The 11,751-nt window shown below is 48.9% G+C and overlaps 2 protein-coding genes and 1 pseudogene across 2 annotated transcripts; all 3 read left to right on the forward strand.

Moving 5' to 3' along the window:
• The first annotated feature begins 225 nt into the window (after positions 1-225).
• LOC136544999 (uncharacterized) lies at positions 226-1,347 on the forward strand. Its single transcript, XM_066537056.1, has one exon. It carries the CDS (start codon positions 339-341, stop codon positions 1,074-1,076), a length of 738 nt encoding a protein of 245 aa, XP_066393153.1. The 5' UTR covers positions 226-338; the 3' UTR covers positions 1,077-1,347.
• Positions 1,348-6,964: 5,617 nt separating this feature from the next.
• On the forward strand, positions 6,965-7,446 carry LOC136545000 (gibberellin 2-beta-dioxygenase 1-like). Its single transcript, XM_066537057.1, has one exon. The coding sequence runs from the start codon at positions 6,997-6,999 to the stop codon at positions 7,351-7,353; it is 357 nt and encodes a 118-aa protein (XP_066393154.1). The 5' UTR covers positions 6,965-6,996; the 3' UTR covers positions 7,354-7,446.
• Positions 7,447-9,792: 2,346 nt separating this feature from the next.
• On the forward strand, positions 9,793-10,545 carry LOC136543177 (uncharacterized; annotated as a pseudogene).
• The last annotated feature ends 1,206 nt before the right edge of the window (positions 10,546-11,751 follow it).

Genomic DNA, 11,751 nt, shown 5'->3' on the forward strand with positions numbered 1-11,751 from the left:
AGTACGTCACCCAGCCTTTCCACATTGATTTGATTACACCACTACTACACCCTGCGCCTGTCCTTGCTTGTTGCCGCCATGCTCGCTCGTCAACGGCCGGGGGCGTCAGCGCAGCCCACAGATCGGCAGGGCGCATCGCATATATCCGCTCTCGCTTATCCACCACCGCTCACTTCCTCTCCATCCATCGCCCGTCACTGCGCTTTTCAATTCTATGCCCCCTTCTCCACGCCCGAATAAACCCTTCCTTCTCTTCTCCCCTTCCCTTCCCTTCCATTCCTTCCTTCCTTCGCCGCCAAGTAACCAATCCATCCATCGTCCAGCAGAGACGGTGGACGATGAAGCTGGTGTGGTGCCCCGACACGGCCTCCAAGGCCTACATCGACGGCGTCCGGGCGATCGCGGGCAACGACTCCGCCGACGGTTCGCCCGAGCTCGCCGAGCTCGTCGCCGCCATGGCCGGCGGCTGGAACGCCCAGCTCATCGTCGACGCCCCGTACGTGGACGTGGACGCCTCGCCGCCGCCGTTTAGCAGCCGCCGCCCGCCCGCCACCAGCCTCGCGCTCGCCGCCGCCGCGCGCCGCACGGGCGGCCGCTACGCCCGCCTCGACAACGACAACGACAACGACGGCGCCACGACTCAGGAGGCCATCAACTCCGGCTCCTCGTCCTCCGCCACCGAGGCGGCCATGGCGGCGCGGCTGGAGGGCGTCGACCTCCTCGTGCTGGACGCGCGGCGGCGAGACGCGGCGGCCGTGCTGACGGCGGCGAGGCCGGGGCCCAGGGGCATGGTCGTGGTGCGCCACGGCGACACCACCGGCGGCGGCGTCCGGCGCCGCGCTGCCGCCTCCGCCTCCGCCACCGCGCCGTGGGGGACGATGGCGGCCGGGACCAGGGTCGTGCGCGCCGCCTACCTCCCCATCGGCGCCGGCGGCGTCGAGGTGCTGCACGTCGGGGTCGGCAAGGGCCCCAGCCTGCCGACGGCGCTGCAGCAGAGCAGGAGGTCCGGCCGTGGGCGGTGGATCCGCCACGTCAACCACAGCACCGGCGAGGAGCACGTCTTCCGGCGCCAGTAGCCTACTGCAGCTTGCTCCACCACCGCCCTTGGTTACCGGGGACCAACCAGGCTACGTACAGCTAGCTGGCCGCATCGGATCAAAGTCAACGAAAGTTCGTGCCCTCCCAATTAACACGGCAAAGCTAGCCTAGGTGTTAATTTTCTCGTTAGATTCGTTGAACCTACCCGCGATAGTGATCGAGTATTCCTTACTATCTATCCGGGTGGAAATGTGACGAGTCATCATGGTGTATATATACTACAGTACTACGACGACCCTTCTTAGCTATAGCTCCTTAATTTGTGAATTACTGATGATGCGTGCTTTAAACATTACAGAAGATCTCAGGCTTTTGCTTACGTGGAAGAAAGAGGAGTAAAAGAAATAGACTCTTATTTCCTAGGCTCGAACGAACTACGAGACTATTATTTAGTTTACTACATACCTCAATTTCTTAGAGGTGCCCTTATTACGACTTTTAGAGGAAAAAAATAAGCGTTATATTCTAGTGGTATTAAGAAATTTCCGTTTGAGGAAACTCCCATGATAATTGGATCATAAATCATGATCTCTTAATCGTAAATTCGTCGTAAGGAAGTAGAAAGGTCCTCCCATCCTTACTTTTCCATCCATAAGGACACATCTTGCCACAGCCTTATTATCATCATGTGCTTCCACCTCTATTGGATAGCCGACGGACCTCAGCAGCAGCTACTCGAGTACTTCCTCCATCCTAAATATCTGTCATTTTCGCTTCTCGAGAAACAAGTTTGACTAAATATATGTAAAAAAATATTAATATTTATGGTATATAATTAATATCATTAGATAGATATTTGAATCTACTTTTTTAATAAATTAATTTGGAGATACAAACATTGCACGTATTTTCTACAAATCTAGTTAAACTTTCGGCACGGAAACATTACTACAGTACATATACTAGTACTACGAAAGTCATCATGGTGTATATATACTACAGTACATATACTAGTACATATACTACAGTACATATACTAGTACTACGACGACCCTTCTTAGCTATAGCTCCTTAATTTGTGAATTACTCATGATGCGTGCTTTAAACATTATTAGTATAGTGCCCGTGCTAACGCTACGGCTTCATTTCAGGGATGTACATAGAAACAACCAAACAACGATTTTTTTTAGAGTTCAACTTTCACACAATTGTATATGACCATATATATATATAATTCGTGAAACACTTACATGTAACAAGGCATAATAAAGTTATTTCTCGCATTAACCATATAATTTACAATATGCCTAAGTCCTTAAACATGTCTTGGAGATCTTCATGGTCACTTCATGCAAACTTTGTCCCAAATAATCAAAGATGTCGTACCAAGGTTCTTAAAGTAGATATAGCTTCTTAAAGTAACTCTATAATTCACTTTTGATAAATGAAAGAAAAAATTGTATTTGATCTTTTTAAAAGTTAAATAGTAGATATAGTCGTAAATATATGTGCGCAACCGTGATGGATATTTATCTGGTTGTTCCTCGGTTTCTCCCTCACTCCCATCCTGTTTTTCTTTCTTCAGATGATTTTGGGGTATTAGAAAGCTAACTAATGAAAATTATTGGACAAAAGAAAAAAAAAGCATTTCTTCTTGGCATAATCAACTGATTTATCAAGTAAGTTTTAAGTACTCAATCTGTTTTAAATTGTAAGTCGTTCTAGCTTTTCTAGATACATGCTCTCTCCATTCTAAATTATAAGTCGCTTTGACTTTTTTGGTTCATCCATTTTACTATGTATCTAGACATATTATTATATCTAGATGCATAACAAAACGGATGTACCAAAAAAATCAAAGCGACTAATAATTTGGAATGAAGGAAGTAGTTTTTTATATGTATATAGACATAATGTATATTTAGGTGCATAGCAAAAGCTATATATCTAAAAATTAGAACAAAACTAATTGTCTCTAGCTTGCGTGTTCTATTTCATAATGGCCTTTTTATTTTCATAATCACGTGTTCGTTTATTTTGTAAACTCGGTCGGGGCATGTAGTGTGTTACTTTTGTAACACAGTGGTCTAACTCCGACCCCTTGGGAGTTAGACACAGTGTTTATATATAGTTTTTACCATGTATATAGACATAGTGGCCAAACCCCTTGGGAGCGGATTTCGTCTCGCCCGACCCCTCGGGCGAGGACTCCGCCTCTCCAGACCACTCGGACGGGGGCCCCGCCTCGCCCGACGGGGTCCGTACCGCCCCCAACCACTATGGGTCCAAGAGTAATGTAGACAAGGTCCGATCTTCCGATAGGTACGATAGCGTCGATTGGTGGAGACTCGACGTTCACGATCTAGGCTTTGAACCAAGACTGATTTGGACCCTCGCAACTGTTACACCACTGCTCCGTTGGTTATCAACCAAGCGAACGCGATTGACCTCACCGAGAAGGCTTTCCTGCAAGCGAATCGAGGACACAAGCAAGAATAGGATGAACGCAATCTGAAATTGCAAATAAATATGAGGCTTATGATAACGAGAAGGAGTTCAGGTATTTATTCGAAAGGACTAATCGCCACAGGTGAACAAGATCAAGAACTGGGGCCCTGGTTCACAGCAAGCGGCCTTGGCGGCACAGTTGCAGCAAAACTACTTCTGTTTCACAAGGAAATCAAGAACTAAACAAAATCCAAACCCTAAAGAGAGCGGCGGCTGCTAATTATAGAGCCCTGGACGTCACTCCCCTGGACGCGCCCCCTAATGGGCTCTAAGACGATACACGACCCAACGGACCAAAAGACGGTGTCGCAGCACCCTAACAGATTCTAGATGCTGGCTTGTTTCGACGATTCCCATTGATTCCGAAGGGCTTTTGGCGTGAGACCACTTGCATTGGCTTCCTTATCTAATTAGCTTTCCATCCATATGTGGATCATCGAAAAAGGAGCCCAGACACACCCGTGTGACCAGTTTTATGACATACTGGTCCTGAAACCTGAGATGGGCTCAAACTTGATTTGGGCATCCACCTTGGTGACTCGAACCAGATGAGCTTCGAGCCTCCTTCTCGGTTAGAACACCCTCGCTGATCTCCTCGTCCTCTATCTCCAAGCATGGTCATATGCATGGAGCTCATGTCCTCATTATCCTCCCTTTCTTGATGAAAAGCCGTCCTCGGCGTTGATTTTGCTTGAAGTCGATCCTGCACAACATGAGGACAAACGAGGTTTCCAAACTAATGAGAATGAACAATGTTGTGAGAAAGAATATGACCACATGTCTAGGTTTGTAGCTTGTTTTGTCCTACAGACATGTAGTCTGCTCGATTGAAATACACACAATCTTTTCCAATACTATCCTGCAGAAGATTAGTACTAACAAGAAACATATGCTCCCTTTCTTTGGATTCCATTTGTATTCGAAAAGCAAAACTAGGGGAATATGGCATAACAACAGTGTTGATTCTACTGTCCTCTAGTTGATCATAACTTTGCACAACAAAAGGAGAATTCAGATTTGTACAAATATAAACTCGTTCCATCATATATTGTCCTTTGTTGTTATATTTGCCAAAAACATGATATGTATGTCTAGACAACCATAGAAAATCAGCATATGCATTAAGTTTCTCCTCCAAATAACTAACATTACACAGAACATCAAATTCAATGTAACTTAAAGTATTTAAAGAAGATAAAAGTTTCAGTTCATCAACATCACTAGCATTATGAATAACATGTTTATTTTCAGCACAAATGTTCGATTCCAACACACATATAGCATGATCATTCATTAATGGTTGCATGGGTATAACATAAATTTCATCACACAAGTCATCTTTATCATAAGGAACATCAAGCAAAGCATCTTGTGACAAAGGTAAATCAAGGGAAGGTTCCACTAATATTTGCTCTATCATAGCATGATTCATGGAAGAATTCAGCACATCAAGAGAATGCTCACCTTTCGTGAGTTTAGCATCATGGGCATTACCTTTGCTCTCATGTTCAGCAGGAGTAATAGTTGATGGTTCTGAATTTTCACATGAAGCTGTGAGCATCTCATTTTCTGTCACGTCATCCTCGCTCTTTTATACATTGTCCTACAAAAGATTAGGCATAGCAGGACGAATAACAAGAGATTGATCTAGTTGATGCACCTCATCATTTGAATTAATTACAAGAGATGGATTAACAAAATTTTCGCTCATAAGATCTTTCATATCATTCCATGTGTGAGGTTTATCTGAAAAACTTAAAGACTCCCACCAAGTTGATGCAGATTGTCTCAAAACACTAGTTGCATTTTTAATTTTCCTCCGTTCGCACATATAACTTTGTGCAAAAATATTATCTACTTTAGTTTCCCACTCAATGTACTCATCAGTACCAATACCATCATAAGTAGGCGGAAAAAGAATGAATAGATTGACCTACGGGAGGAGGTGTAGCAGCAATAGTGTGTGGCCCATGCATCATTGATGTCTCATATGGATACGTGTTGTAACCTATCATTGTTAGCATCAAACAAGAAAACGCACAAGTATGTATTTTCCTATCATCTACTATAGGATGTGGTCAAGGAGTAAAGTCACACACTGTCAAGCTTCTTACCACGGTCTTACAAGTGTTCTTACCAAAGCAACAGGCGGTGCAATCGGTCGGTGACTGTGATACCGTTGTAGCTTGAGTGTAACAGTTGCAAGGCGAACCTGTACTTAGTTAGAAGAAAGTGGAACTTAGACAGGCACAATATAGTAGCAAGGAATAGCAATATTCGCAACTGAATAGCAAAGCTGAATAAGTATCCCGAGTACTTATCTTAGTTGCTGGCCTATTCATGTTTCAAGTACCAGATGAATTAAGTGATGTGAACACCAGGAATATGATTAGGAACCAGACGAAAATCAGCACACGCAAACATAGCCCAAATGACGTTTTCTATGTGCTCCTCTAGATATTGTTCCACTTTTGTCCCTCTCTTTTTTCTCTATCTTTGGGCTATCGTTATTTTTTTTATTCTTTGACTTTTTGTTTTTATTTTTATTTTTGATATTTTTTCTTCACTTAGGAGCACAAAAGAAGTAACCATAGAAAATATAAGCTTAAATAAGTGAAAGGCGTGGCCCGTGGAAAATTCAGAAGACGTGCTCAAAATTGACAAAAAGCTTGTGACCACGAAAAGAGGGTCTTGTGACCAGTTTTTGGCCAAAATAAAATTTTCTGAACCCGACGAAACAGGGGATGAACGGATCCAAAAAAAATTCTGATCGATTTTGATATATGGAACGTCGCAATCCGAGTTTGTATGCGAAAACTAGACCAGTTTTGAGAACTGACTCTGAATTAGAGGACAAAGCGGGAACAATGCGCGCAAAAGTTATTGCAGCGGCTATGGATAGATGCAAACAGTCAACATAAGTGTAACAAATTAGATGGCGTGGACTAGGATTTGATGGATACAAAAGAAACACAGCAAGACTTGAAGGTGTTCACGGATTATGCTGAACAACAAAGGGAGAGACACAAACTGGACTAAAAAACGATCTAAAACCAACAACCAGAACTTACCCTAGGACACAAACTCAACAACGTAAAACAGAGATGAAATTGCATGGCACAACGAGGCTATAGGACAGGGAATATGAGGCGGTGTATTTTTTTGGCTTTTTGTGGACTATAGGTAAAACAAAAACAGTAACAATCTAAAAGAGAAAATAAAAGTATGCCTAACAGGCAACAAGGGCTCTGATACCGCTTAATATAGATAAGGCCTGATCTTCCGATAGATACGATGAGAGCCTTTTTCTGCCGACTTCGGCCAAATCATGTCCAATCGTCTGCTCAACGTGGCAAATAAATGTCCAACTCATGCTCTCGCTTTGTCTTGTGAACGTACGTACGTACGGGCAGTGATGTTTTGGACGAGTACATCGCGGCGGTGCGACGCATGACGTGCACGGTGCTGGAGCTGATGGCGCAAGGTCTGGGCCTGGACGACGAGGGCGTGTTCAGCAGGCTGGTGCTGGACCGGGACAGCGACTCGCTGCTGAGGGTGAACCACTACCCGGCGCGGCCCGAGGCCGCCGGCGAGCCGGCGGAGGTGAGGAGGCGGCTGACGGGGTTCGGCGAGCACACGGACCCGCAGATCATCTCCGTGCTCCGCTCCAACGACGCGGCCGGGCTGGAGATGTCGCTGCGGGACGGCACCTGGGTCTCCGTGCCCTCCGACACCCGGTCCTTCTTCGTCAATGTCGGCGACGCATTGCAGGTATTGTACTCTGATTTAATTACATTATTATTTTAGTTAATGACACTTTACAACGATGAATGAAAGTGAGTGGCTAGTTCCCCGACCCGACACATCAAGTCGTTACTTTTTTGCGAGGCAAAAAAGCTTGGTTCCTCTGTAGTAGTCTGTCTCGGTCGGAGCAGAGGGAGATGACATTTGGGGTGGACTGCGGCACGAGGCCGTAGACGACGCTGTCATGTCGGCGTCTGACAACCCCTCCTCCCCGGTGGTGCCACCTGCAGCATCGCGAGCTCCACGACGAGACCTGCCGCGCCACCTGACGCTTGTGGCGGCGCTGCGGCCACGGGCGGCCTCTGGGGTGGCTGCGCCCTGCTCGTCCTGCGCGGCAGCAAAGCCCGTGCCCGCGGCCTGCCGGTGGTGGCGCTGAGGCCGACAGATCCTGCGCACTCCGGCAACCGGTGGTGGCCCGCGTGCTCCTTCCTGACTCCCTGTTCTTCTCCCCTCTCTCACCGTTTGGGCTCGGGCTGCAGCCACGCAGGCCGCCACCACTGGCGAGCACGTAGGAGGCGCGAGCGTTGACCCGTAGATCCACCCAATGTGCCGCCCCCACTCCGTCTTGTCCTCGTAGAAGCATGAGATGACATTGATGGCCTCCGCGATGGTGGCCGTGTCAAGCGGCTCACGGGGCACGGCTGCTGGGGTGGTGCACCGACGGCGAGGCCACGCTGCTCCTCTACGAGTACATGCTGAACGGTAGCCTGGACGACCTCCTGCACAGCGCTGCCGGCGCCGGTGCCGCGGGCAAGGCGGGGCTGGACTAGGACGCGTGGCACCGGATCGCGGTGGGAGTGGCGCAGGGCGTGAGCTACCTGCACCACGACTGCGTGCCGACCGTGGCGCACCACGACCTCAAGCCCAGCAACATCCTGCTCGACGCCGACATGGAGGGCGTGGCCGACTTCGGTGTCGCCAAGGTGCTGCCGAAGGAAGCCACCTGCACGCCCGCATGGCCACGACATCATGCCACATCAGCACGAGAAGCCAACGTGGAGAGGTACCTAAGTGATACGACATATAAAGTTTATGGACCCAAAAAGCCACTTTGGAAGTTGATGGACCTAACCGAAACCCCCTCACAAGTTAATGGATCTCTGGTGCATTTAACTCTTTTTAGTTCCATTTGTTTCTAAAACACATGCAGTAATAACATCGGGAAACTCACCATCATGCAAGCAGGATTTCAAGCGAAAACTATGGATGATGCACCCGCGGCGGTGCAAGCCCGTGGTGTCGGTGTTTTGGACCGGCGGGCCCTCAACCGACTAGTGAATTTGTACTGCGTGCCCCTAATCTCGGATGGTGATGCAAAGAGACATAAGGTTTATACTGGTTCAGGCAATAGGTGCCCTACGTTCAGTCTGAGAGGGCGATCTAGTATTCCTTGCACCGAGGTGCTTGTAGTAGGGGTTTACAAGCAGGGTGAGAGAGGGAGCTGGTCCTAGGTCTCTGCGTGGAGCGGTGTGGATTGCTTGAGATGTTGATCTCAGGCAGTGCGGAGGAGTGCGCGTATTACAGAGTGTTGCGCGTTACTTGCGCGTGTATGTGTGAGTCTACGTGAGTCTCTGCGTCTGAGCGTCTACCTCTCTTCGTCCCCCTAGAAACGGCCCCGATCACTCCCTTTTATAGTTGAAGGGAGAGATAGGGGCGATACATGCGTTTGCTACGCGGCGGTTCGTGAGCGGAGGCGGTGTGTCCAGCCCTGTGGCTTGTCACTATGGCGGCATGGTCGGCGGAGCGGTCTTGTCCTTGATGCACTGGAGCGACGCGCCGGTCATGCCCGATCCTGTGCGACATGGGAGCTCCAGTGATAGCTTGACGCAGGGCATGGCACATGCTGTGGACGACGTGCCGGTCGCTGTATGTCGACAGCGTAGAGAGCCGAGGCCCAGTTGGTGCAGAGGCCGAACCATCGTGGGGGGCTCAGCGGGCGCGAATCCCGAGGCTCGTGTCGGGCTAAAAAAGCGGGCTTCGTGTCTTGCCGTCGTGCCTCGGGCTGCGTGGCCAACTATACCTGCACCCAACTAACTCGCGCACCCGCACATCCGTTCGTTCACCACGGCAGTACGTGACCCAGCCTTTCCACATTGATTTGATTACACCACTACTACACCCTGCGCCTATCCTTGTTGCCGCCATGCTCGCTCGTCAACGGCCGGACGCGTCAGCGCAGCGCAGCCCACAGATCGGCGGGGCGGGGCGCATCGCATATATCCGCTCTCGCTTATCCATCACCACTCACTTCCTCTCCATCCATCTCCCGTCACTCCGCTTTTCAATTCTATGCCCCCTTCTCCACACCCGAATAAACCCTTCATTCTCTTCTCCACTTCCCTTCCCTTCCATTCCTTCCTTCCTTTGCCGCTAAGTAACCAATCCATCCATCGTCCACCGAGAGAGCTGGAGGGATCGAGAGGTCAGTAGAGACGGTAGACGATGAAGCTGGTGTGGTGCCCCGACACGGCCTCCAAGGCCTACATCGACGGCGTCCGGGCGATCGCGGGCAACGACTCCGCCGACGGTTCGCCCTAGCTCGCCGAGCTCGTCGCCGCCATGGCCGGCGGCTGGAACGCCCAGCTCATCGTTGATGCCCCGTACGTGGACGTGGACGCCTCGCCGTCGCCGTCTAGCCACCGCCGCCCGCCCGCCACCAGCCTCGCGCTCGCCGCCGCCGCGTGCCGCATGGGCGGCCGCTACGCCCGCCTCGACAACGACAATGACAACGACAACGACGGCGCCACGACTCAGGAGGCCATCAACTCTGGCTCCTCGTCCTCCGCCGCCGAGGCGGCCATGGCGCGGCTGGAGGGCGTCGACCTCCTCGTGCTGGACGCGCGGCGGCGAGACGCGGCGGCCGTGCTGAGGGCGGCGAGGCCGGGGCCCAGGGGCATGGTCATGGTGCGCCACGGCGACACCACCGGCGGCGGCGTCCGACGCCGCGCTGCCGCCTCCGCCTCCGCCACCGCGCCGTGGGGGACGATGGCGGCCGGGACCAGGGTCGTGCGCGCCGCCTACCTCCCCATCGGCGCCGGCGGCGTCGAGGTGCTGCACGTCGGGGTCGGCAAGGGCCCCAGCCTGCCGACGGTGCTGCAACAGAGCAGGAGGTCCGGCCGTGGGCGGTGGATCCGCCACGTCAACCACAGCACCGGCGAGGAGCATGTCTTCTGGCGCCCTTATTACGACTTTTAGGGGGGGAAATGGCCCTGTTCGCTGGTCTGAAATTTGGCTGAAAACATTGTTCTTGCTGAAATGTTGTGAGAGAAAAACACTGTTCCGGCTAAAAAAAGAAACCGAACAAGCTAACTTTCAGACCAGCCGAACGAGGCCAATATGCGTTATATTCTAGTGGTATCAAGAAATTTCCGTTTGAGGAAACTCCCATGATAATTGGATCATAAATCATGATCTCTTAATCATCAAGTAGAAAGGTCCTCCCATCCTTACTTTTCCATCCGTAAGGACACATCCTGCCACAGCCTTATTATCATCATGTGCTTCCACCTCTATTGGATAGCCGACGGACCTCAGCAGTAGCTAGTCGAGTACTTCCTCCGTCTCTAAATATCTGTCATTTTCGCTTCCCGAGAAACAAGTTTGACTAAATATATGTAAAAAATATTAATATTTATGGTACATAATTAATATCATTAGATAGATATTTGAATCTAGTTTTTTAATAAATTAATTTGGAGATACAAATATTGCACGTTTTTTCTACAAATCTAGTCAAACTTTCGGCATGGAAACCAACGATGACAGTTAATTGAGGACAGAGGGAGTATATGTCTTGGATATCTAAACCTAAACCACTTACGCGGTCTTTCACACACTTGCCATTCTAAAATTGCATCCTTAACCCACGACTTCCATGAGTAGCCTTCTTGCCATCCTACCAAACATAGCATGCCAGTCTTTAATGAGGTTTTATTCGAGGTTACTCTGTATTTAGTAGGCTACAATACAAACATTTTTTATGATGTTGCAATGTTTTTAATAAGATAGAGAAGAATTGAGTTTTATTTGGATAAACTCTGTTGGCTTGGTTTTTTACTCTAGATGGTCATGGAATAGAGAAGAATTGAGTTTTATTTGGATGAACTCTATTGACTCGGTTTTTTACTCTAGATGGTCGTGGAATTAAATGTCTATAAAATACTAGAATGAAACCATGTATGGATGATAGTTGTTTCAACCATGTCTCATTTTATTTTAAATAACATGGTATTTGTGAGAACAATGCTATAAAACTTTTCACCGAGAATGACCTATTTCCTTTTAGCCCTTAATATCTACGTCGGTTCGTAATATGTGCCAACACATATACAGTATATTCGATGACGTATCTGAACCAATTAGTATTATAAGCCAGCATGAATACATAGCATACGTGTCACC

This window comes from Miscanthus floridulus, chromosome 3 (assembly GCF_019320115.1).
Source record: "Miscanthus floridulus cultivar M001 chromosome 3, ASM1932011v1, whole genome shotgun sequence".
Lineage (NCBI taxonomy): Eukaryota > Viridiplantae > Streptophyta > Magnoliopsida > Poales > Poaceae > Miscanthus > Miscanthus floridulus.

What these genes read in the sequence shown, in the direction of transcription:
- LOC136545000 (XM_066537057.1), top strand. Translation starts at nt 6,997, where the DNA reads ATGACGTGCACGGTGCTGGAGCTGATGGCGCAAGGTCTGGGCCTGGAC.
- LOC136544999 (XM_066537056.1), top strand. Translation starts at nt 339, where the DNA reads ATGAAGCTGGTGTGGTGCCCCGACACGGCCTCCAAGGCCTACATCGAC.